Raw genomic sequence first — 26,350 nt, 5'->3', positions numbered from 1 at the left:
ACAGCAGAACACTTCCCGCAGTCCCCAGGCATTCTCCCCCAGGGGCACAACAGTCTTAGGCCACCTCTCTGTTAGCCAGGCTCTGCAAGCAGGCTCCTCCCACCCCACGGGGCTCAGTCCTGCCTGCAATCACAGCTGTCCCTGGAAAGCTCCCGCTGGTCGGGACTCGGTCACCTGTCCATCCCCAGACCCATCTCTGTGGCATGGAGCTGCACCCCGGGTCTCACGTCCACAGCTGGAGCTACAGTTGGGGTCAGCTGAGATGAGGGAAAGGGGGTTTCCAAAGAAACCCAGAGCTCATAAGCAGAGGACGCACTGGGCACCCAAGAACAACTGCTCCCGGCAGCCGATCGCCGGTGAAGAGTGTGCGGCAGAGTCCATGTCCTGGCCCTTGGTGATCGCAGAGCCTGGTGGGCAGACTCGCAGCCGCTCAGCAGCCTGCGGAGTCTTGCATTCATTCCCCGGACCTGCTCCACGCGCGTCTTCCCGCTACGAGGTGTGCTGGGCTCAGCGTTAAGTAACGTGGCAGCAGTAAAGCCCGAATGAAGATCCCTTGTCTTCTTCTCTGAAAGCCACCAATGTCCTGGGGCTTCGTGGAAGCCAACCTAGCATGAGGGCATGTGGACCTTCGTGGATGCGGATTCGGGGGAAAGAACAGAAAAGGAAGAGCTGGGGTGCTCAGTGTGGCTATGGATTCAACCCAGAACGTCCCGCCCACAGAGGGCAGAGTCTGTGGGGGGGGGGTGCTTACCCCTGCCTTGTTGACAGACGCCGACAAGGTGGACAAGCATTTTTAAGTCAATTTTTAAGGACGTGTGAGGCTTGAGCATTGATTTGGTCACTGTGTTCTCGCTCCAGAGTCCATGCATATGCATAGAACCTATTTACAACTTGTAATTTGTTTTCTTTGGAGAGCAGGAAGTGTGACAAACTCCTTCTTCATAATCTTGGATTATCTTCAGACACTTTGAATGTGACCTCTGCCATATGGTTTCAACCATGGAAAAAAAACTGATGAGAAATTAGGGAAGAGAGGAAGGACAGAAGGAAGAATTAATTAGATGCTACTATGTCTCCATGATCCCAGGGCAAAGAGGACTCCAAAGACTCCCTTTCCAAGAATTTGGGTCATGCCACAAGGTCATCTTTGTTCCCCGTCAGAAGTAAGCATAAGTGACATTGTGTCTCTCTGAATCCCTCTTTTTGTGTTCCCCTGTCCTTCACTGATCCTTCGGTCTAAGGTCCAACAATAAGTGGGTGAGTTGGCTTTCACCGTGGGTCTAACAAACCCGCATAAACCCTGATGACATCCACAGTGGTCAGCTCCGACTCAGGTCCCTGGGCCTCCTCTCGCCAGTGTGCACATGAGGGAAGGGCATGTGAGTGGGCACGCTTTCCACAAAAACCAGCTGGGAACTATCCAGGGTCCCCTCCAAGCTCCAGAGGCTGGCGGTTCACACGCTGCCACCAACAGACCCACCTGCCGATGCTGTTTTGACGCTCCCACCCCCTCCTGCCTCAGGACACTCTGTGCTGACCCCAGTCAGCAGCTGCATCACTGCCCACAGTGGACACAGCTGCTTAGAAGCTGACTAGCACCCTTCCACATGACCCCCGGGCCAAAGGGAGATTCAAAAGTACTTGAACCAAATGAAAATTAAAACACAACTTCTCCGGATTTAGAGAATACCATTAAAACTGTACGTACGGGGACGTTTGTAGCGCAGAGGGTCTAAATCAGAAAAGAAGAAAGGTCACAGCAGGACCTAGTCTTCCACCAGAGGAAACATTGAAGATCAGAATGAAATCCACGAGCTCCAAACCAGAAAATGTCAGAAAAAAGGAAGGCACAAAGTCACCCATGAAATGCCAGGTGTGACGTCCCAAGAGTCGGCCAAGGACAGCCATGCGATGTGACTGTCATGCCCCAGAATCTGACAACCTCCGTGAAATGGACACGTTCCTCACACGACAAAACTGACCGAGCTGGAGAGGGACTGAGGCAGACTGACTTCCGAGTGTGTGTGGCCACATCAAGTGAACCCGGCTCTCCTGGGTGGCGGTGAGGCTCCAATAGAACAAAGAAAGAAGAAGAAACTACCAGAACTCACACAGGAGGAGGTCACCTAAATAGGCCTGTGTCTGTCAAATAAATTGACTTTTTGTTGTTTTTTAAAAAATCATAAAGAAGAGCTGAGCATGTGACTCCGTGGCAAAGCATCGGCCTATCATCCTGGAGGCCCGGGTTCAATCCCCAGGACAGAAATAAAGTAAAATAGATCATAAAGAAGATGCCAAGTCCAGATGCCTTCACTGATTCTATCAAAGAAATATACTTTCTACACAAATTCTTCAAGAAAATGGAAAAGGAAGCGTGATTCTCAACACATTCTGTGGTCAGTCCTATCCTGATATCAAAATCAGACAAAGGAGAAAACTACTCACCATCAGGCCTCAGAAACTCAGGTATAAAATTTCTGAACAAGATGTTAGCAAATTGAGTCCAACACTGTATTTTAGAAGGGTGGTGTCTGTCCCAAGGCTGCAGAGTTGGTCTGAAATTTGAGATTCGATCAGTATAATTTGCAACATTCACAAACTGAGGGGCAAAAGATCATTTCAATAAATGCAGAAAACACATTGGATAGAACCCATCATCTATTTCAAAAACACCAAACCAGAAGGAGGGTATAAAAAAAGCCTTTTTAAATCAGAAGGCACGTGTGATGGCCCGAACGTTTGTCCCCATCAGCACCACCACTGAAATCCGTACCCTGCAGTTCTAGTCATCCATATGGTGGCGTTGAGAGGGGGGGCTTTGGGGGGTGCTAAGGTCATGAAGGTGGGCCCTTATAAATGAGGTTAGTGCCCTGACAAGAACCTTAGAAGAGGAGATGAGAGCCAGGTGAGGTGGCACACGCCTGTAATCCCAGCATCGGAGGAGGCTGAGACACGAGGATCACAGGTTCAAAGCCAGCCTCAGCAACTTAGTGAGGCTTTAAGCAACTTAGCAAGACCCTGCTCAAAAGGGCTGGGGGTGTGGCTCGGGGGTTAAGCACCTTTTGGTTCAATCCCTGGTGAGAGAGAGAGAGAGAGAGAGAGAGAATACTTTTCTGTCTCTCTGAGAGAGATGAAATACCAAGAGAGAAAAGATATCCTCTCTCTCTCTCTCTCTCTCTCTCTCTCTCTCTCTCTCCCTCTTTCTCCCCAGTGTGAGGATGCAGCAAGAAAGCCCTCGAGAAGTAAGCGGTCACCAGGAAATCAATACATTGGCCTCTGGGTCCTGGACTTCTAGCTTCCGGAACTGTGGGAGATCCATTTCTATTGTTGAAGCCGCCTACTCATGGCATTTTTTGTCACAGCAGACTAAACTTATAGTCCTGGACAGCTAAAGCTACCCACAGCTACCCCTAAAATCAAAACAAGATGAAGCTGTCCCCCTTACCACTTCCTCTAAACACTATACAAAAGTTCTAGCTAGTCCAATAAGACGAGAAAAGTCACTAAAGGCATCTGTACTTAAACAGAATGCCACACGATCTGACTTGTATGTGGAGCCTAAAGCGTGCAACTCAGAAGCACCTCACACTGATGGTGGCCAGGGACTAGGCATCAGGGGGCGGGATGGTACAATGCTCCGTCCGACAGGAGGAATAAGTTCAGCCGTTGTGCGTTCTGGTGACAACAGTTACCGACAATGAACTGTTCCAAATGGAGGCAGAAATAACCCCCACATGAATCCACACAACTGATTTTGTGTGTCTGCGGTGCTGGGGATTGAACCCAGGGCCTTGTGCACGAAGGCCAGCACTCTACCAACTGAGCTATGCCCCACACAACTGATTTTTGACCACAAGCTGATTTTTTAAACAAGGCAATTCAATGGAGAAAGTGTAATCTTCTCAATAGAAGATGCCAAACAGACATCTATATCCAGAAAACCTGGACTTCAGCCTACACTCCACAAGACAACAAAGTAATGGCAAGTAGATCATAGGCTTAAATAAAAACTATCCATTTTGATAAGAAACATAGGAGGAAATCTTTGTGACTTGAGTTACAAAGGTTTCTCCTGCATAACACCAAAAGCTTGATGCAAAAAGAAAAAAAATGTGTATATATATATATATATATATATATATATATATATATATAAAGTTCAATTGAACTTCACAAAAATTTCCAACAGAAGGATGAAAAGACAAACTGTAGTCTTGGAGAAAATAATTTACCTGATAAAGTATCTACATCCAGAATGAATATGGAACTCTCAGAATCCAACAATAGGGAAACTCTTCAGTAAACAAAGGGACAAAAGATTTGAATATACTCTTCACCAAAGATCCAGGAACGGGGAAAAAAATCACATGAGCGAGATGCTGAGTGTCGTGAGTCATTAGAGAGAGGCACATTAGACCTTATGATAATAAGACACGAGAGACTGGCATTGCAAAGGCTGGCAGTGGGGTGGAGCAGCAGGAGCAGGCGAAGTGACCCAGGCACTGCGCCAAACAGCCCGGCGCTGTCTCACAAGGTCAAACATGGCTTTCCATGTGACCCAGCAGTCACGAACTCCTAAAAGAAAAACAGCTTCTGTCCACACAAAGACTGATCTGCAGACATTCATAGCAGCTTTATTGCCACCAGAAACTGGAATCAACCCAAAGGTGCATCCACAGTGAATGGATGAACCAACTGTGTGTAGTCACAGAGGGACGGGCTGCTGACGTGAGCTGCTGACCCACCGTAGCAACGGCCAAAGAACGCACCTGTGCTGTGGGATTCCACTTGTTCAAAACCCTAGTGGACGAGTCTAATGGAGAGTGGAGGAAACAGATCAGAGGTTTCATGGGGAGCAGGGCCAGAGGCAGGATCACAAGGAGACTCAGATTGCTCCCCAAATCTAAAACTATTTGAGGTCCAGAGCTCCATTGGGTGAGAAGTGCTTACCCTATAAAGTCTATGCAAATATTGGAAAACCTGAAAATTTCCCAAATCTGAAACACTTCTCATCCCAAGCATTTCAAATATGGAGTGCTCCACCTGTACATTAAAAGGGAGAAGGAAAGAGTTAAGTGACCCCAGGAAGGAGGATGAATTGCTCTATCTCGAGGACTGCTGACTCTGATCTTGAACTTGGGCTCTTCGATGTCAAGTATGTGGAAGGTTGGAGAAAGGGCTATATCTCCCCCAGCCCCGGCACCCCTGCTAATCTGGCTTCACACACTTTATTCTACACCTTCCGTAAGGCAGCTGGCATTTATCCCTTGAAAAATAATGTTTTCCTGGATTTTAATGGGGATAACTGCTATTTTCTAAACCCCAATACCTTAAATGACCAAGTGACTCAGGATGGACCTTATGACATTGTTCTTGGGCCTCTGTGAGTCTAGAAGAAATTCTTCCTCCTGAACAAAGGGTTGCTAGCTCAGGGTTTGGGAATCTCTGATGCTATGTCCTAAAATGCCCGGGTGTTGGAGAACACCGGGTTGTCTTGACGATCCAAGATCCCATCCTTTCTATTATGTCCTTAGTCTGCTAAGTTTTTTAGACATTAAATAAACAATGCCGAGTCCCTTGGGTTTGGGGGGAAAACAGTCCTTCCAGGGTAGGAAAAAGAGTCAGTCCGTTGCCAAGTGCTTTCAGACGAAGGCATTTCCCCCAGATGGTCCAAGAACTGGCCATGGCGGCAGGAGAGATGGGTCTGCAGGATGCATTTGGGAGCTAACAAGCAACAGTGAGGGAAGAAAGTGGGAGGGCAGGTCCCCCGAGGCTCCATGCAGGTTCGAGATTCTGTCACTCTTTCCTGACAAAGACAGGCCTCAGTTCTCACTGACTTGCAGGCTGCAGCAGGCAACTTGGAGCACCCCGCTAAGCCTGGGCCCCTCATTACTTAAACCAAGATGGTGGGTGTAGCCAACAGCTTGCCTGGTCTGGGGCTATGGGACGACGGCCTCTCGGCGTGGCCACACCCTGAAGCCCACCCTGATGAGAGCCACAGGTCCCATCTGCTCTGACCCTTCTCGCTGACCTGTGTGGGCCTGTGGGCTGCGTCACGGGCCTTGCCTGGCCCGTCCTGGACGCTCCGCACAGACAATGTCACAGAGTTCTCAGGTCAGCAAACCTCAACAGGCAGAGCCTAAAGACTTGCTGTAACCGAGCCCCGGTCCAGACCCCCACAGGAGGACAGAGGGAGCTCTTCCCACCTGCCCCATCTACCTCTGGGGGCTGCCCCTCTATGATTTTTAACTGAAATGTTTGGACTTGTTTTTCCTGTTTCCTGTATGTCCATGGGTGATGACAGTCGTCCGTGATGGTGGGTGTGCTGCACATTCCCACAGCTCACAGTACAGCTTGGCAGGTCTCTCTCCTCCGCTGAACTTCCTCTGATTTCCATGAGATCCCCCCACTCTGTTCTTTTCTACCCTCTGGCTCTGGCATATGAGAGAGAACTTATGACCCTTGACCTTCTGAGTTTGGCTAATTTCACTTAACGTAATGTCTCAAATTCCATCCGTTTACCTACAGATGACACATTTCATTTTTTCTTCGTGGCTGAATAAAACTCCATCACACATATAGGCCACACGTCCATCCATCCATTGATGGACGCCCAGGCTGTTCCACTGGGCTGATGTGAATCACGCTGCTTTACGGCTACAGTATGCTGACCTCAATCCTTTTTTTTTAATATTTATTTTTAAATTTTTGGTGGACACAACATCTTTATTTATTTTTTATTTGTATGTGGTGCTGAGGATCAAACCCAGCGCTGCGCTCATGCCAGGCGAGCGCACTACCGCTTGAGCCACATCCCCAGCCCCGACCTCAATTCTTCTGGATAGATACTGAGGAGTGGTACAGCTGGGTCTCATGGTGGTCCATGCCTAGCGTTTTGAGGAATCTTCTGGGAGGACCATCTTTAAGGTTGATGTATTAGTCAGTTTGGGGTTTTTTTTTGTTTTGTTTTGTTTTTTTTGCTATCATGAAACCCCTGAGGCAGACTCACTTTACAAAGAAAAAGATTCTCTTGGCTCACAGTTCTGAGGTTCCAGGGCATGGGGCTGGCATAGCTCAGCTCTGGCGAGGAGCTCATGACTGATGGCATCACAAGCTGGGAAGTGTCTGCAGGAGGAAGAGGTCACCCCACCAGGCAGGACGTCAGTTCCTTCTGAGAGAGTGACCTCTCCACTTGACCTAAGGACCTCCCTCTAGGCCCCGCCTCCCCACTAAGCCCCGCCTCCCCACTAGGCCCCGCCTCTCAACACGGCCACCTTAGGGATTAAGCCCCTAACACAATGACCTTTGTGGGGACATTTAAACCAACCCAGACCACAGCAGTAGAAATCCTGGGTGCCCAGCTACCTACCAGGCGTCTTCTGGAGGCACAGAGCTGTCAACATAAAGCTGTTCACCATCAACAGAGCTCTGCCAGGGCCCCTCCCTCCCTTCCTCCAGATGGCTGGTCAGGTGTCCCCTCGCCCGCGAGGCCTTCTGTGGTGAGCCCTGTGTAATGGGCTGACCTCTCAGCAGCCCTGCCCAGCCCTGATTGATGGCTATGTCCCTCCTGACATTAGAATGACTTGTTTATCCAGGTGAGGTCTCTCTCCTCTCGAAGAACTTTTTATTTTCTTTCTTTTTTTTTTTTTGTATGTGTGTGTGTGTGTGTGTGTGGGTGGGTTGTGGTGCTGGGATGGCACCCAGGGCCTGTGTGTGCAAGGCAAGCACTCTACCAACTGAGCTCTGTCCCCAGCCCTCAGTGGAGTTTTTAAGTGCTAACCCCAGGTGCCAGGTGGCCCAGTGCCTGAGTCACAACTGGTTGTTGGATGAATGAAAGTTCGTGAGTGCTGTGAGCGGTTGACCGAGGAGGCTTGGGCCCCGCGTCTGGGCCCCCTGGGCTGCCCCGGGCTGCGGCTCTGCAGTTCCTCCCGCAGGTGTGCTGTTTCCTGAAAGCCACCTCCAGCAGCACTTCTGATCCACCCACCGCTCCCTGCCTTGCTCCAGGTGAATACAACACGCACAATGGACCCTCCACGCCGGCAAAAGAGGGGGACACAGACAGGCCACACCGGGCCTCCGAGGGGAAGCTCCGGGGACGGTCGAAGCGGAGCAGTGACCCCTCCCCGACAGGGGACAATGAGATTGAGGTAACCCAGAGGGCCTGAGTGTGACTGGTGTGATCTCCCTGTGGCCCCAGTGTTGGTGGACGGGAGGGGTGCAGAGTACTCTCCACGCGCAGGGGAAGAGGGGGTAGGTACTGCCCTTGGGGTTCACGAAGCTCAGTAAGAGAAAGAGCGGGCCATAGGGAGCACTGTTGAGGCCCAGGGCTGAGCCCTGCTTCTCAAAGGGACCACCAGACCCTCCAAAGTCTCCAGTGCCTTAGGTCCAGGGTAGGCCCAGGCCTTTACGTGTCTAGCAAGTCTCCAGGGGATGCTGACCTGCCCTGGATTTGGGGGGGGGCACGCCCTGAGAGCCCCTGGTAAAGAAGATGATGGGCAGGAGCCTTGGCCTGGGTAGGGGGTTCTTGCCCTGGTGACCCGGCAGAGTCCTCAGGATGTAAAATCCCAATGCCTGGCCCCATCCCGGAACACGTCGAGGTCCTCTGGAGCAGTTTTCAAAGTCGTACTAACCACCAGGACGGGGGTCAAATGGGGCTGCTGCGTTCCTGATCTCAGCCTGGGTGCCCCTCACAATCACTGCAGAGCTCCGAGAAACCCTTCCTTCTCAAGCTGTACCCCTCCTCCTGAGGGGGCACCTAGGCGTCTCCCAGAGGGGTCTGATGTGCAGCCTGGGCTGAGAACTGAAGGCCTAGGCCTGCTCCTACCATGTTAAAACCAGATGACTGTGGGTCACACTGAAATTCCCCTCCAAAAACAGTGTGCATGGGGAGAATCCTAGTGGGGACACAGGCCTAATGAATTCCAAAACGCAGACATAGGTGAGCATTATTGATCAAGGAAGGAATGAGCGAATCTGCAGGTTTGTGCATCTGTGCAAAAGGTGGCCGTCCGTCGGCTGGAGTGCGCCCTGGCACCCGAGTGGTATTGGCGAAGCCTGGGTCAGCGCCAGCAGTTCAGTTGCACGGTCTTCAACTCCCATTCGTACCCTGTGCACTTGACGCAGCAGCTACCAAGCTCGGCCACAAACTCAAACACACTAAGAAATGCCGCCTCCACCAAGTCTCCATCCCACCAGGGAAATTCCATCTCGTCACTGGGGCCTCCCTCCCCCAAGAATCGTGTGAGATCCCAGGGTTCAAGTGGCCTCAGAAAACACAAGAACCTCCACTGTCCCGTGTGGCTTGGTCAGCACCGCCTTCCTGGTGGGCCACGCCTGCAGGGGTCATCTGCAGTCTGGCCGCTGGCTGGAGTCTCCGGGCTGAATCGTGGGCGTGGAGATTCTTGTGGAGCCTAAGAACGTGGGAGCATCAGCTACGATCTTCGGTGGCAAGCCACAGAATCCAGCTCTGGTTACTTAAGGAAAAGGGACTTACTGGAAGGGACGGCCATCGACCACGCTGAGGAAGGAGGGGACCGAGGCCGAGCTGGGGAATCTAGGGAACTTTCCGGGTGCTCGCTCCACCCAGGAGCACCCGTTTTAGGCTCCAGTGCTGCTTCATCCAGTGTCAGAGTCAAGAGGACAGCATCCCATGGTCCCGGCTTGGGTCACGTGCTTGCCCCTTGATTGACATCTCCACCAAGACAGCCCACACTGGGGAAGGAAAACCCAGGTGCTCTTCTCCAAAGACCTGGGCTGGAGGCTGGGGGCCCAGAGCACAGACGCCGCATCTGAGGGACTTGGTATCAAGCCAGCATCCACCAGCACAGCTACGGCGGTTACTTACGGCAGGTGCTGGGCCGATGGTCCGAGAAGGTATCACATCACACTGTCCCCCACTATCAGCCAACCTCCTGCGGTATACCAGCCCTGGACCTGGCCGAGGGCTCTGCCTGTTCTTGCTTTTCCCGTCATTATTGTTGTTGAGATGGCGCCTCACCGTGCTGCCCCAGGCCCGCCTCAAACACACTGCTGGGCTCAGGCGACCCTCCTGCCTCAGACTCCAGAGTGCTGGGACTCCAAGATCAAGCACGGACCAGCTTCCCCTCGTTTTCAAAGCCACCCCCACCCCGCTTCCCAAATCAAGCAGGCTCTGCCCAGGCCTTCAGTGGGCTCAGGCCTTTGCAGAAGGCTGAGGGAGGTCATCAATGCATACTTTTATATTTCCTCCCCCCAAATACTGGGTCACCCAACATGGCTTCTGCTTTTGGTAGGGGACGTTGGGAGTGGAGAGACATTTTTCCATGAAACTGAGAAGGGTTGTGGCATGGAAGTCGGGGATTAGAGGTGATATTATTCTGGAAACATCTGCTTCTTGATTGCAGAGTAAGGACCACTGGGAGAGAACAGTCAGAAAGGTGTGAGGTGTGCTTCGCTTCTGGGCTTAATGTCAACGGGGAGGGCCGCCTGGGTCGCACCTCTTAAGTCTTCGGCGGTTCTGCTAATGACTGCAGCCCAAGAGAGAGAAATTATGTCGAAGTGGAAAGAAGGAAAATTCTGAGCGTGTATTAGCTAAAATCCTTTGGCTGCAGGTGCCAGAAACCAACTTGAGCTGGCTTAAGTGAAAAAGCAGAATTTCTTTTAAGGCTGCAGAGACCCTCTTAGAACTCAAGGCCAGAGGAGCAGCAGAATATTGCCAAGGCCAGGGGACAGGGCAGGGAGATGTGTATGCCTTCCCCTGCCACAAGCCACAGTGAATCAGCCAGAGTCCCCAGGAAGGGTGTCTTTTAGTGCCTGGACACGGTGCCTCAGCATGTCCCCCCAGGCCTCCCCTGGCCCCTCTCTGCTCTCAGCTGAAATCAGGTCCTGGGAAAATGCTGGGTCCTCTCTCACCCTCTGTCCTTCTCTCCCTGTGGACTGGCCATCTCTGTCCTTCAGATCACATGTCAAAACAGGCCCCCGGCCCCCAGAGACCTTGAATTTCTTTCTACACCCCAATTTTAAGTTTCCAAATAAAGATCTGACCCCTCCGGGGTCACGAACCCACTGAGGTCCAAATTGTGGCCCCTCAGGGACAGGGTCCCCTGCACAACGGCCACGGAGAGGGGACCCACTGAGACTCCAGGGCTGGACACGGAGGATGAGGTAGTGGGGGGAGGAGGACTTCTTCAGAGGGTTGGAATGGGTGGATGAACTTTTAAAATACTCCCTGATTTTAAAAACCTCCATAACTAAAATTTCTAAATTAAACTGATCCCCCCGTTTTTATTAAGAACCTCAGAGGGCCTCCTCAAAAACAGTGGCTTTTTTACCACGACCCGAATAAGAAACACACCCAGAATGTGACCCAGCACCTACAGGCACAGGCACGTGACCACACAGACACGCGACCCGCTGAACCAAAACAACTTACAGACAACACCCAACTCTACGGATGGCTTCAGAGACCCCTGTGTTAGAGGCTGAACATGATGATCTGACTTTTTCATTCTAGATGCTTCTTTGTACTTTTAAAGGCATGGCCAGTGCCTGGCGGAGATATGATTCTTGACCTCCAGAGAGTTTTCAAAGGTGGCCGCAGAGGCAGTCTGAGGAGATGTATTTGTTCTCCTCTCAACACAGAGATTTTAAAAAAAAGAAAAAAAAAGTCCTTTGTTCTTAAAAATCATCATCACCAGAAAAAAATGAGGAAAACCCAACAGTTTTAAAAACGAGGATAAATAAATAAACAAAAAGCAAAGTAATTTAAGAAACAGAAAGGAACTTAGAAAAATTCGATTGGTTTTCTTATAAAAATTCAAGGAGATTTTGGATCCATAAAATAAGAAGTAGAGGCTATTGGGAAGGAAATATTCAGAAAAAAAAAAAAGACAGTATTGGAAAATCTTTAAATGACTGTGAGAACGGTCAAAAAAGAAAGTTTAAGAATCTCCCAGAAGCCAAGTGTGGTGGTGCTTGCCTGAAATCCCAGTGACCTGGGAGGCTGAGGCAGGAGGATCACAAGTTCAAAGCCAGCCTCAGCAACTCAGCAAGACCCTAAGTCAAAACCAAGAGGGCTGGGGATGCGGCTCAGTGGTTAGGTATCCCTGGGTTCAATCCCCAGTACCAAAAGAAAAAGGAAAGAAATATCCCAAAGCATAGATCAAAAAGACAACATTATAGAAAATCTTCTTTAAAGGAAGAACATCATCAATCCTAAAACGTTTAATCTGACTATCAGAAATTCCAGAAAGGGAGAACGGCTGAAAATTTAAAAAAAAAAAAAAAAAAAAGGTGGGAAGAATTATTTGAAGATAGAAGAAAATAGTTTTCAGAGCTGTGGAAAACGCAGGTCATTGGATTACAATGTTCAAGTGCTAAACGGTATAAATGAGAAAGGATCACACCTAGGTAGAATAACGCCTTATGAAATTTGAGAGTATCAAGGAAAAAAAACAAAATATCCTTATAAACCCTAGAGGAAAACAAAAGTCAAATCTATAAGGAATCAGAGACACATGAGATCTTCTATCAATGACCATGGATACGAGGAAATAACGAATGATTCCTTCAGAGGTCTAGAAGATATGGTTTTCAAATTAGAATTCTGTACCCAGAGAAACTCTAGAGCAAATAAGGACAGCAGCTATGTAGGAATTCAGAAAGATTTCTTTCCATGAATCCACTCAGAAACAGCGACTTAAGGATGTACTCAAGTAAAACAAGGAAGAAAACCAAGTAAGAGAGAGACTTGGAATCCAAGTAACAGTGGCTCCCACCCCCAAATGCACTAGAGGGAGGTCTCAGAGCATTCGTTCTGTAGAAAGTCCATATAAATCCTGCTCACCTGGGAGAGTTCTATCAGAGGATGCACATCTCTGATAGAGAAATCTGATACTGATGCTGAGGATGCTCATCTTTGATATAGAGGGTGTGACTAAATCAGACATTATAATGAAGGCATTTATAGAAAACGAGAAAAAAATAAAAGCAATGAATAAACTCGAACAAAAACAAAAAGTCCTACTAGACAAGTTGATTCATAAAACTGGCATATGGTATATTATCTCAATCAGGAAGGAATTCAAGAGAAGAGAATACATACGACCTTGACAGTAAGAACATTGTCATTAGAGTGGACCTGGGGCTATGAGACTGGACATATATAGAGAGAGGGAAAAAATTGACATCTAGAACGTTTTTGGTTCTGCGGTAAAGAATGATCATAAGACGCAAATGTCATTTACTGGTCACCAACTTTTAGAATCAACATGCAGACAGAGTACAAAAGACTTGATTTTCGATATAAAACCAAACACACACCCATTCATCCCCATTGACAATGTAGAAGTAAAGCTAGAGATGAAGATGTCGGAGAGAAGGGGTGACAGGAGAAATAGCATATCGGGTCTCCTGTTTGACTGCCAGTCAGGAGACACCACCACACTGTCGGCAGATCCACGAGTAAAGACAGGTGGCCGCGAGCCCAGGAGAGCAGAATGGTCAGGAACGGTGCGACTCAGGGTGGGCAGAAGTGGAGGTGGTCCTGTCTCAGGTTGTCCCGTGAATGCTGTGGTTTCCTTGCTGGGCTGGCCTGAGCCCTCCTTCCCCGAGTCCTTGTGTGGAGGCAGGGACAGGCTCCCTGGTTCTGGCATCTGCTGGGTGGACAGGAGCCGGGAGGTGGGCCTGCATGACACATTGACGCAGCTGAGGTCGGACGGGGACCCACGACCCGTCCAGAGTCCCCTGCTTTGTGACTGAAGGGTGGAGTGTTTCCAGACTTGTCCTCCAGGGGAATTAACGTCTGCAGACGTGACGTCAGAGGCTGACGAGTCCCTCTGTCCCCACTGTCTTCCTCTCTGTCCCCCCAGCGCGTGTTCGTGTGGGACCTGGATGAGACCATAATTATTTTCCACTCCTTACTCACGGGGACCTTCGCCTCCAGATACGGGAAGGTAAGAATCCGCTTTCTCTCTCTTTTCTTTAACCACGTGGCTTTCCGTGCAGCCAGTTTTCCCGGGAATTGTCGGGGCAGTTCCTCCGGTGGCTTCTCCAACAAGAGCCACCTGTTCAGATCTGCCCAGGTTTGAAACCTCCCGAGCATTTTCCTTTGACGCGTGAGAATGTAATTAGAATTAGATTCTGTACCCAGAGAACTCTGTGCCCCTTCTCTTGTCCCCCAAGCCTTTTCTCCCCGTATACCAAGTGACTGGCCTCTGCATGGTAGCATGCAAGCTGTGAGCTTCAGCTGACCCTTCCTAAAAGGGCAGGGACACCCTGTGGCCAGAGGCAGTTGTCTCTGCTAGAAAACCAGCCAAGGTTCTCCCTGCTGCTGAGCCGAGAGTCTCAGAGTCTTCAGAGACGGGGGAGAGGCCTGGCCACCCCGGCATGGACTTAGCAACAGCTTCGCCAGTGTATCATGGACAGATTACGTGGGGGACCGTCCGGGTAGAATTCTGGGCAAATGTGCCGGTTGGTGGTGGTGGGTGAAGAGACCTGAGACCCCTGAATGATGCAGGAATCTCCCCGATGGCTAAAACCTTGTGGGTTCTTCGCACCCATCCCGCGGACTCCTTCCCAACCCCAGGCCATGCCCCCAGACAGCTGCCATCTCTTTAGGGGACCCTTGGGGACAGGGGGCAGTGCTTCCAGGACAGCCCAGTGATCATCTCCTCGGAGGTGAGTGACCCCCGGCAGCTGCTCCCTGCACGGGTGGGACCTTGCTTCTGGCCAGCGCCTGGAAAATATCTCCGTTTCTGTTGAGAGACCAAGAATATGATTTGACCTCACCTCATGGCTTTTCCAGCTGCGCCTGGTTTTTATGGGGGTCGCGGCGAGCTGGATGTGCAATTAGCAAGATAGATTTATTGTCTGCCACGACGCGTCGGAGGATGTGAAAACGGTGTCGGTGGTGCCGAAAGCCCTGGCCGCGGAGGAATGCGTTAATGTGTCTAGCAGGGCTGCGGGAACCGGCATGGGTTTCTGGGCTGTGCCCGGCGTGGTCAGGGGCAGCAGAGCGCACGGCTGCCCCCGAGGGCCCCAGTAGTACACTGTCCACAAAGCCAGGCTGTTCCCGGCTGTCCCACCGGCCCCAGTAATGTCACCCCCGCCCCACAGACACAACCCAGCTTTCCCTGTCCTTCGAGGCTGCCCACCGTGGAGTTCTGTGGCTCCGGAACACCTCACCCTGTCCTGGGCGGGGCCCGGTGACCTTGGGTATGATCTTGGCAGGCGGGTCTCACCACCTGTCCTTGAGCCGAATCAGGGGCTCTCTCAGTAAAGGACACCGCCCAGAGCTCCCTGCTGGCCCATGTCGTTCCCCACTGTCACCCTCTCCAACCCCCACCCTGATCCCAGCCACCTCCACCTCCAGCGTGACCTCCCGTCTGCCCTCCAGCTCTACCCCTGCCCCTACAGAAGGGCCGTCCTCAATGCCAGCCTGGTGACGTCACCCCTTGCTGAAAACCCACGTGGCCTCCAGGGCCTCCTCGGGTGGCCCCTCCAGCCCCGTTTCCTACCACGTGCCCTGAGCGGCTCTCTGTCCTGAACCTGCCAGCCTGTCCTGTCCCCACCGGGTGCCACCGGGGGCCCCCAGAACCAGACCCTGAGACAGCAGTGAGTGCCGTGGTTGATCTGGGAGGATCCCAGGTGTCCCCAGGAAGCAAGGCGGGAGGGAAGGACGTCCAAGCAGGCTGCGTAACTGCTCCGGGCAGCAGGCGAGTCCCAGGAGACCACGGGCCAGTCATGGAACTCCCCTTGGCATCAACCCTCCCGGAAGTGAGGGAGCGGGATAGTCACCTCAAAATCCTTCCCACCGAGGGCTGAGGCCTGCTCCCAAGAAGACCCTAAGGTGGGGAACAGGGGTGCTGAGGTAGAAGGCTTGTGTGTGCAAGATGGCCGCGGCTGGGCTGGGCTGGGGCCCCGCAGTAGAGCGCTCGTCTAGCACGCGGGAGGCGCTGGGTTCAATCCTCGGCACCACGTCAATATGAATAGAATAAAGGCATGTGTCCAGCTGCAACTCTAAAGTCGATTTAAAAAGAATGGTCACAGCTGAGGAGACATGGAAGAGGGGCACGTGGAAGCCTCTGCTGTAATCTAGAATGTTGTTCTAGAATGTTCTTGTATGGATTAAGCCCTACTTATGTTTTTGTTCTTTTTTTATTTTTACTCTTTCTTTCCTTTTTGAGATGGGATGTGCTGCCCAGGCTGGTCTGGAACTCATGGGATCTGTGATCCTTCAGTCTCAGCCTCCCAAGTTGCTGGGACTCTGGTGTGGGCCTCCCTCCCTCCAGGAGACCTCTCCTGACTCTTCCTTCCATCTAAATGGCATCTGTCCATACCCTTGTTTTTCATTTGCGTCTGAAGCGTCCGCCTCCCTTGTAGCCTGTAAGCACCACAAGGGCAGGGAGCGTGGGCCCTTTTTTTATTTTTTTAATCTTCCCAATTCAGCACAGAGCACAGGACAGAATTGCTGAAGAGACCCTTGTCACATGAATGGACTGGAACAACCCCCTAGAACGTCAGGCTGCAGGAGGACAGGGCCACCCCCCTCTTCCTCATTGCTTTTTTTATCTGTAGTGCAGAGAACAGTGCACCCCCTCCGTAGGCGTCCAGTAAATATTGGTGAAATGAAGGAAGGAAGGAAGAAAAGTAGTGTCAAAACAGAAATTCCTAAGTGGTGGCCACCCGCCAAATTCATCTTGCAGATCTTTCTGTTTGGCCCCCAGAGTGTTTGAAAAAAATGTGGATTCATCGCCAACATTCAAAAATCAGGAGATTGCACAGACCAAAACAATCTAGATTCCCAGCTCTTCTTGAAAAATTAGGCCATCCGGCCATCTTGCACTCCCCTGTGACCGCAATCAACAGGAGCCTGCGGCCAGGGCCTCAGAGGGGGGACATCTGTGCTCCAGCCTGCCATGGCCACCCCAGGCCCTCAGACCCAGCCATGGGCCTCTCTGGCCCCCTGGAACCTGAGTGTCGACATCTGTCCTCGGATTGCAAGACCCACAGAAGGTCAGAACTGGGGAACGGAACAGAACATCACGTCCAGTTAGTCTCCCTCGTCCGTAAGGAGAAATTGAGGCTGAGAAGGGGAAAGATGGTCCAAGAGCAAAGGAGAGTGGGACGCTGCCTTCTTGTGATGTCTGGACGTCTTCACTCCTGTTCTAGAATCTTCCTTCCCCTCCTCCAGCTCTCCATAAGGTGCAAGATGAGCATTTTTATTTGCTAAATCCAGCAACCCAAAATGAGATGCAAAACAACCAGACCAGGTTGACCTTGAACTCATGGGAGGTCCAGGAAGCAGCGGTGCAGGCTGCTGAGTGGCAAAGGGACTGCGGCTCCTTCAGTCCTACTCTCTGCCGTCCCCTGAGCACTGCCAGATGAGTCACGGCCCACCCGCACGTCTGCATCCCCGCCAGGGAGAAAGGGAAGCCACGTGTCGCTCTTGTAAGGGCAAACCCAGAAACGCACAGAGCCTTCCTGCTCATGTCCTACTGGGTAGAACTCGGTCACGTGAACACAGCTGGCTGCAGGAGAGCCTGCGAGGCCCGTCCTTATTGGGGCCACCCAGGTGCCAAGTCAGACTGCAAGAATTCTGCTGCTCTAAGAGTAGAAGACAGGGCACTGCCTAGCCCAACGGACCACATGGTACAGGAAGAATTACGAAAGAGTAAAGCCATGACAAAGAACCAGGTGAGTCCTGTTGACCAGGCGCAGGAGACACCTGGATTTGTGGGCCTGAAACCCCAGAGAGCTGTTCCGGCGTCAGCTCTCACCCTGGAAGTCAAAGACGAGGCGGGGGCTGGCGGGCACAAGACTGTGAGCCCCATTTTGCAGACAGAGTCACTGAGACCCGGGAGGCGCATCGTGGGGACATCCACCACAGAAACACCCACCGCCTCCATGTCCGGCCAGGTTCTCTCTGTGCCTCTCCAGCAGCTGCGCCGTGGGAAGCCGTGGGAAGCCCAGGTGGGAGGCAGGACTCTCCGTTGGAAGCCCAGATGCCTCAGCTAAAGGGGAATTTGTCAGATCACAACTGGAGGAACCCAGGGACACTTGGGATTCGGGTCTGGCTGATGGCGTCCAGGAGCTCAGGCGGTCTTCTTGGGCCTGCCTTCCTTCCTTCCTTCTTTCCTTATTTATTTCTCTCCCTGCGGCGATTTCCCCCCAGCGATGCCAACGAAAAAGAACGCACCTCTGCTGCCCAGATTCCGGCCCCCTCCGAGGCCTGGGTCCCGGGCGGCCCACAGGCCAGCCTCTGAAGCTCAGTTTGGCCGGCCCCGACCAAGAGCCCACTCTGCGGAGGGAGTGGGGAGCTGGGCTGCTCCATCTCACCCGATGGACGAGTGGGAGGGCACCAGCCCAGTGGGAGCCAAAGCGCTCCTGCCAGCAAAGTGAGAGGGCCCTGTGCCCAGGGAATGAGGCCAAGACCCGCCCCCCTTACACACATCATGCCAAGCGCTGGCACCTCGAGGCTTAGGGTCACCACGCCGAGCGCTGGGCGGGGGGCAGGAGTCGAATCACTTACAGCCCCAGCCAAGGGAGGGTCTGCTGTTCACTTAGGAAAGTAAGGCCAGCAGAGCCGACCGATTAAGCCGTGATTCAAAACTGGGTGTTTGAATCCTGAAACAGAAACTGGGCTCTCCTCCTGGTCCCAATCAGGGACGGGCTGCCGGAGGCGGTCATCTCTGCACTTCCTCCCCACCCCTCGGCCCCAGGCGGAGCCCGAGCAGCCCTTTAGTAACTGTGTCTCCTGGCACCTGGTGGGTGCTCTAGAAATCCCCGGCAGAGAGGAAGGGAGAGGTGGGGGACTCCCCGCGAGCTGGGGACCCCAGCAAGTCTGCCCCGACTCCTCCTGCACCCTGCCTGCCAGGCCGCCCAGTGAGGGCGCCACTCAACTCAAGGACAGCTGCTCCCCTTGTCCCTGTCCTTGTTCTCCTTAATAACCGTGAGAAGCAGTCTGTAGAGCACACACCTGCCCTTTCCACGAAGACGATTCAGTGGGTCTTAGTACACCACAGAGCTGTGATTCTAGAACATCCTCATCACTCCCCAAAAACACCTAATACCCCTTAGAAGTCATCCCCCTCCCGCCACCCCATCTCCCCACTGCTAGAAACTACTGTCCACTTCCTGTCTCTGGTCTTGCCTCTCCTGGAGGTGCGTCTAAATGCACTCACACCATACGTGGGTCATCCTGCCAGCGGCTCTCGGTCCTCCGTACCTTCTAATGACCACATGGGTCTCCATTGTGTGGCCATACCCCCTCTTGTCTACCCACTTACCAGCGGAAGGACCGTGGGGTCCAGGCTGTCATGATAACGCTGCTGTGGATATTTACAGACAGGTTTTGGCGTGGACGTGTCTTTTTGATTCCCGTGGGTCTATACCTGGGAGTGCAACTGTGGGTTACAGGGTGACTCTAAAGCTGAGCAGTGGAAGAACCTCCCGAGTATTTTCCAAGGTGGCGGGCGGCACCGTCTTATATTCCCATCGGCAGTGTAAGACGGAGCGCTTCCTCCACGTCCCACCAACGTTCATTACTGTCTCTGGTGGTGTCACTGTCCCAGGATGTGTGAGGTGGTACCTCATGGTGGCTCGGCTGGCGTGTCCCTAGTAACTAACTGTGTGAGCTGGCGAGTTAGACAGAACATTAGCATGTCTTCTTCAGAGAAACTTCTATTCAAACCCTAGTCCACTCTCAATTGACTGACTTGTCTTTTTATGGTTGAATCGGAAGAATTTTATATGTCTGAGTTCCAGATTATTGCCAGATTCGTGATTTTCGAATATTCACTCTCATTCTGTTTTTTTTTTTTTTTTAATTTCTTGATGGTGTCCTTTGAAGTACTAAGTTTTAATTTGGATGAAATCCAATTCTTCTGTATTTTCTCTTCTTTTGTAATTTGGGTGAGAAGTCGCTGCCTGATCCAGGCCACTAAGATTTGGGCCTCTGCATTTTTCTAAGAATCTTTGTCACTGTAGCTCTTGCATTCAGGTCCGTGACCCACGTTGAGTGACGCAGGGGTCCAAGCCACTTTAAAACGTAAACATCCAGTGGCCCAGCACCGTTCTCTGAAGACTTTCCCCTCCCTGTTGAGCGGTCTCTGCCTTCTGTCAAACTCACTTGACCAGCCAGTGCGGTGGCACACACCAGTGATCACAGTGACTCTGGAGGCTGAAGTGGGAGGATCACAAGTTCAAGGACACCCTCAGCAACTTAGCAAAACCCTGTCTCAAAATAAAACGTAAAAAAGGCTGGGAGCCAGACACGGTGGTGCACGCCTGTCATCCCAGCAGTTTGGGAGGCTGAGGCAGGAGGATCATGAGTTCCAAGCCAGCCTCAGCAGAAGTAAGGCGCTAAGCAACTCAGTGAGGCCCTGTCTCTAAATAAAATACAAAATGGGGCTGGGGCCTGGCTCAGGGGTCCAGTGCTCCTGAATTCAATCCCCCCAAACAAAAAAAGGCTGAGGATGTAGCTCAGTGGTAGAGCCTTACTGTGTCCATCTCCAGCACCCCCCCCACAAAAAAAAAAAAAAAAAAAACAATTGATCATACTCAATTCTGGACTCTCACTTGGTTCCATTGATGGATATTCTGTGTCTGGGCCAGCACCACTGGGTCTTGGTGATTGTAGCTTCCTAGTAAGTTTTGAAATCAGGAAGACCGAGTTCCCCAGCTGTGCCAGGTGACCAGCCTCCATCTTTGTAACTGGCAGATGGTTCATGGGCTGGACCCTGTGCCTGCCTCTCTGCCAGGAAAGCTCATTTCCCAGCATCCTCCGCTGCACCTCCTTCCTCCGCGGGGACGCAGGAACCAGCCTCAAAGCTCCTCACCAACCAGCCTGGCCGCCGCCTGGCGTGTTGGATATTATCATTTAAACCCAGATGGGCTCTTGCTGGTTTCCCGTGGGCCCGTGACTCTGCAGCCCTCACGGCCCTTAGATCTCCGTGGGGCAGGCTTCCCAGGTGACGATGGCAGGAACAATGGGCCACAAAGGGCAAGTGCCAGGGAGCTCTGAGCCTGGCACCCAGCAGGGGCTCAGGAAGCCTGCGGATGTGTGAGCGCCGGCAGGCCGCTGCGGGGTCTGTGGCGGGAGAGATGGGCCGCACAGGGGCCTGGGGGGAGATTGTTTTCCCCATGCACCGTCAACCCAGGGCGAGCCCTCGCCTGGCAGGCTGCTCGGGCTGTCCCCCTGGGGGTTGCTTCTGAGCCCCGGCAGCAGGGTACAGGACCCCGGACACTGAAGGGCTCAGGTAGGGCGAGGGGCCCCTGAAAAGTCCCTTCTCAGAGCACTTCAGCTGTTGGCAATAAGCCAGAAACCAGCCCACTCGCCAGCCAGGCCCCAGGGCCACACCTGCTCCTCGGGAACGGGAGGCCACTCGGGAGTCAGAGCTCACACCCACCATGTCCTTGTGGGAGGACACCTTGGGCCCCCTGCCCATCAAACTGGGACTGAAGAGGAGGTGTTTTCCGTTGCCATGGCGATCAGGGGCACAGCGCCTGGGAGAACCAGCTCAGGGACGCAGCGCCGGGACACGGGTGTCTGTCCGCTTGTCCCTGACTGCGTCATGCACCCCGTAGCCAGGACTGACCTAGGCCCCACCTCCTGGAGAGAAGACAGTAAACAAGGCAAACAATGAGTACAGAGGAAAAGAGCTGGAAGGGGAGGTGGAGCGGGAAGAGCTGCAGGGAAAGGGGTTGAAATCAAATCTAAGAAAAAGCAGGCAGGAATGAAGGCCTCACAGGAAAGCTGAATCTCGAATAAAGACCTGAAGGGAGTGAGGATCAGGTACCTGGGGGAAGACCGGGGGTGGCAAGTGCAAAGGCCCTGAGGTAGAAGTTGGCCTGATGAGCTTGAGGGACAGCAGTGAGGCCATGAGGCTGGAGAGGGTCCGGGCAGGAGGAAGCGGGTGTGGAGCAGCAATCTGGCTGGCTCCTACGTGGAAACAGGAGACGTCGGGGGTCGCAGAGGAAGGAGAATGGCGTCTGAAGCCCCTGGGCTGCTGCTTCTGTCCAGTCTCTCCCCCTGAAGAGACCTGATCTCCTGTCCCCTGCTGCCCACTGCAAGGTTCCTCTGGTACGAGTCCCTCAGCCTTCCCTGCGGCTGACTGCAGGCCGCGCCCCCTGCCGTGAACTTGGGCACCTCTTACGGTTGGGCTCCAGCGCACGGGGACAGTTGTGTCCCTGTCTTGGCTCCCATGGGGCAGATGAGTTTTCTTTAAACCCGTTCATCTCCTTCTCCCCCCTCGGTGAACATGTGGACTTCCCTTGTGTCCTGTGACCTGTGCCCTGGTCCTTTCCTGTCCTCTCCCTGGTGTGAGTGGTACTGGGAACCCCACTCCATTCCAGACCCTTCCCTCCCCATCGCTCTGACTCAGTGACTTCCGATCAGAGGCAGTTTTGCATCCTGGGGGACATTTGGCATGTCATGCTCATTTTTGGTTGACAGAGAGGCGACACAGTCCCTTTATGGACAGATCTAGGCCCTCTGGGAGTGACCCACCACAGACTTACAGTCTCCTCCTCTTCCAGTCATTTCAGGGGAAACTGAGGCTGAGAGAGGTGGTGTGGCTGGCCAAGGTCACCCAGCTTAGAAGGGATAAAGGCAAGACGTGGGCCACTGGTTTACCCATGTGACGCAGGGCCCGTGGTCATGTGACGAGGGCCAGTGGTCATGTGATGCAGCGTCAGTGGCCATGTGACTGTCTGGAGGGTGAATATTAAAAGCCTCTGGAGGGAGCTTGTCCACAGACTGTGAGCTCAGCCACACACGGAGCGGCCTGACATGTCCACACCTTCGTCTCCTGCCCGCCACGGGGCCTGGCACAGGCTGGACAAGTGTCTGCTGAATAAACAAATCAATAAACAGCTCACCAGTGGGAGTTCTCAGCCTGCTCAGTGGCAACACAGCAGAAGTGACATCCACAGAGCCCGCCCTCTAGGAACAAGCTTCCACCCCTGTGACCAGTGCCAGCCTGGCCTGCCCCTCCCAGGCCCCCGAGGGACTGGGCCGAGGTTTTGGAACACTGACCACAGGGACTACCAGGCTCGCGGCCAGAGACACTTTGGCAAGTGGGGACTTGGGCTGGGACCAAGTGGCAGGGCCCAAGGGCTGGGTGGCAGGGTCAGGTGTCCCTCGATGCCTGCCTGAGCTTCCCTCCCTCCTGCCTTTCACGAGCCAGGCCCTGCTCGAGACTTCAAGACGGAGGTGCCACCTGGCAACCCAGGGTCCCCGCTGGCCGGAGGACAGGTCGGGCTGGGCTCCTTGGCACTGGAGCTCTGAATGCATGGCTGGGATCTTCAAATCCATTTCACTTTGACACAAAATCTGAAGATCTGGCTTCTCTTGAGCAGTGGCCGCCTCTGGCCACAGTCGGCCTGAGTTCTCAGGGACCCTGAGGCAGGCCCCGTGTCCTCAGCTCACCCGGGTCCCTGTTTTCTGAAAGTGCGCCATCTGCTGGAAGGCTTGGGGATGTCCAGTACTGCGTAGGGTGACACTGGCACACCCTCCTAGGCTGCCGTCCCCGTCAGGGAAGGTCCCTCCAGCAGGAGGGGGAGGGGCAGAGTGGGGGGGGGGCAGCCTCAGCCTGAGCTCCGGAAGGTAGGTCACGCCTCCATCATGATGGCCCCGTCTCCAGGGACAGAACTGGACTTGCACACCCCCTACCCATCAATCATAGGGACACACCTCCCCAGAGCCACGTAAACCCGAGGGACTTCCCACTCTGAGCTCATCTAAGCCAAGTGGCCTCAGCATCCCAAGAGCAGCCCTCCGAATGGGGTGCACAGATTTGGGGTGCACAGGACAGGGAACAGGTGCCCAGAAAGGGAACTCAGAGGCCGTTTATAGAAGTCTCGGTAGTATCTCCGCGTCCACCCCGAGCTTCGTGTGGATGGTGACGTGGCCGTCAACGCCGCAGACAACGCCTCCGCCCTCCGGGAGTCCCTTCTAGGAAGGAGGGAGTCAGGCCTGGAGACAATTCCTTGCTGCGACCCAGGAGGCCGAGCCGCCCTCCAGCTACATCTTGGGAGACTCCTGCTCGCTCTCCATGGTCCAGTCACATCTGTCCTTCCTTCAAGCCCTCCATGTCCCTTCGCACCCCAGACCTTCGCAGGTGCTCCTCCCTCTGCAGAAACAGCTCCGTCCACCCGGCCGACGCCTGTTCGCCCCTCGGGTCTCGGCACAGACACCACCTCCTCAGAGAGCCCCCTCACCTCCGTAGCGTCCTGGACTTCTCCTTGGTGGCCCTGACCGGTTTGTGTGACTACTTGTTCAGTCTGCCTCCCCTACATGGGAACAGAGCCCAGGAACTGTTCTGCCCCGTCACACTGTGATCCGGCTGCCCGGGACAGCGCAGGGGTCCAGGAGGCCACTCCCGATGAACAAGACGCAGAATGCCAAGCCCTAGTAGACCTCCCACTCACTCACAAAGGCTGGTTCTTCTGCTTAAACCCACCGGTACCAGGAAAGTCAGAAACCCAAAGTAGAGAACTGTGTCTGCCCAACAAGAGCCTACAAACCCAGTCGGACGCTGTCCCAGAGCCCACGTGCTCAGGAAGCGTATAGGGGTCACCAGCCCTGGCCCCACACAAGGATGACGTGCAATCTCAAGATTCACTCCATATTTTTAAGGAATCAGGGTGACTGTGGATTTCCCAGCAACGGGAAGCCAGAGTCCTTAGATAGAAGCTTAAAAATTATGAAGGAAAGTTATTTTTTTTTCCAAGCAAAAATTCAATACCCAGCCCAACTGTCAAGTAGGAAACTAGAATAAAGCCACTTTCAGGAAAGTGGGGAGGCCACGTCTGAAAACAAGTCACCCTCTACTAGCTCCTTTTCAGAGAGCTACAGGCAGATACCCACCACTGCACCTGGCGGAAAGCGGGGGAAACAGGAAATGTGACATGGTAGCAAAGTGAAAGGGATCCCCAGATCATAATAGGTCCCAGTATGAAAGAAAGCCACAGCTGCTGTTGACCTTGACTGAAGTAGGTCAGAGGTGCCAGGAGAGACGTCTTCGTGAAGACAGTTTGCTAAGATACGTGGTACATCCAGATGATGGAGAGGATTTTTTAAAGGCCATTATCAACTCCAGGGAAACCGAAAGGCAAGAAGAGTCACCAGGGTTTCCTCCCGGCTTAGCTGTGTTATCAGTTAGCTACAAGCAATCACCCCGCAGCTCAGCGGCTAGACAGTGAGCATTTATTAAGCCCATGCGATGGCGGGTTGGCAGAGGCTCTGCCCATCTGGGCTGGGCTCTGTTGGGTAGCCACAGACAGCTGACAGATGGCAGGTCCAGAGTGACCTCAGCTGGGACAGCTCGTCTCTGCCCACGGAGCCTCTCTCCCTGCAGCGAGGACACCCTGCTCGCTGCTCTCGTGGTCACACCGTGTTTCTCTCGAGGCAAGAAGGCGAAGCCAGCTGGGAATGGGCGCCCGGCACCTCTGCCGCGCTCTGTCAAGCCAGCCAGCCAGACCCCCGTGTGGGGCCGCGAGGAGGACGCTGGTGAGGGTCATCAGTGCAGGGCTGCAGAGCCGTCCTGGGAAGCGGACTTGCTACCCAGTCGCCACGAGAAACTCTGGAGGAGAGACCAGAAGGACTCTTGGGTCCTTCTGGTGGGTGGCCAGGGCAGAGGGCACAAAGCGCTTACTGGCCGCTGCCCATCCTGAGGCCCAGGAACTCCGCCCAGAGCCACAAACCAGGAAGGGCCACCGGGTGGTCACAGACCTGACAGAGAGCGCCCATGAGCCCAGAGGGAGGAAGGGCCTGTGTCCCCACAGTGGGGACCCGCTCGCTGAGCCAGCCTTCCTCCCACCCTCCTTCCCTCCCCACGGGGCCACCTCCCAGGAAACTGAGTCCAGGACTCAGGGTCAGCTTGTGGGGGGACCCAAACTAAGACAGGGAGGACGCGCAGTGTTTGGGTGCGTCTGACAGAGGCTTCTTACAGAGGTCATGGCTCCTGATGCCAGCGCCCTGCTGTGTCTCAAGCCCCGCGGGCTCCCAAACTCCATCCCGGAACCGGAACCGGCATCGGGCCAGGTCAGCGGTGCAGAATCCAGGCCCGCGCCGGCCTCCTGAGCAGCCTCTGCGCCTCAGCTTCCTCCTGGGTGCCTCCTGCACACGTCACGGTCTGGGCGCAACATGAAGCCCTGAATTCACCCGCGGTGACTTTTCCTGTGGGTCCAGCCCGCCCCAGCCAGTGCGTCTGAAGGAGGCCGGCTGGACGGGGCTTGGCCGGATGGTGGCCTGCTCCCCGCACCGTGGCTCCTCTGCCCCCTCCAACCAGCCGCAGTCCCCAGCGGGTGCCGTGTCGTGATTCCCACTCGCCTTCCGGAATCCAGGACCCAGCTCCGTGCCATCAGGATT

The 26,350-nt window shown here is 53.6% G+C and overlaps 1 protein-coding gene across 1 annotated transcript in view; it reads left to right on the top strand.

The window, feature by feature from the left end:
- Eya2 (EYA transcriptional coactivator and phosphatase 2) overlaps window positions 1-26,350 on the top strand; it is a gene marked incomplete at its 5' end in the record, with an annotated part of 114,793 nt that overhangs the window by 48,779 nt on the left and 39,664 nt on the right. The window contains 2 exons of the mRNA XM_026390955.2: window positions 8,005-8,147; window positions 13,848-13,931. Coding sequence (XP_026246740.2) covers window positions 8,005-8,147; window positions 13,848-13,931 — 227 coding nt within the window. The remainder of the gene's footprint in view (window positions 1-8,004; window positions 8,148-13,847; window positions 13,932-26,350) is intronic.

This window comes from Urocitellus parryii, chromosome 6 (genome assembly GCF_045843805.1).
Source record: "Urocitellus parryii isolate mUroPar1 chromosome 6, mUroPar1.hap1, whole genome shotgun sequence".
Taxonomy (NCBI): Eukaryota; Metazoa; Chordata; class Mammalia; order Rodentia; family Sciuridae; genus Urocitellus; species Urocitellus parryii.
This window is presented reverse-complemented; position numbering and strand designations above follow the sequence as displayed.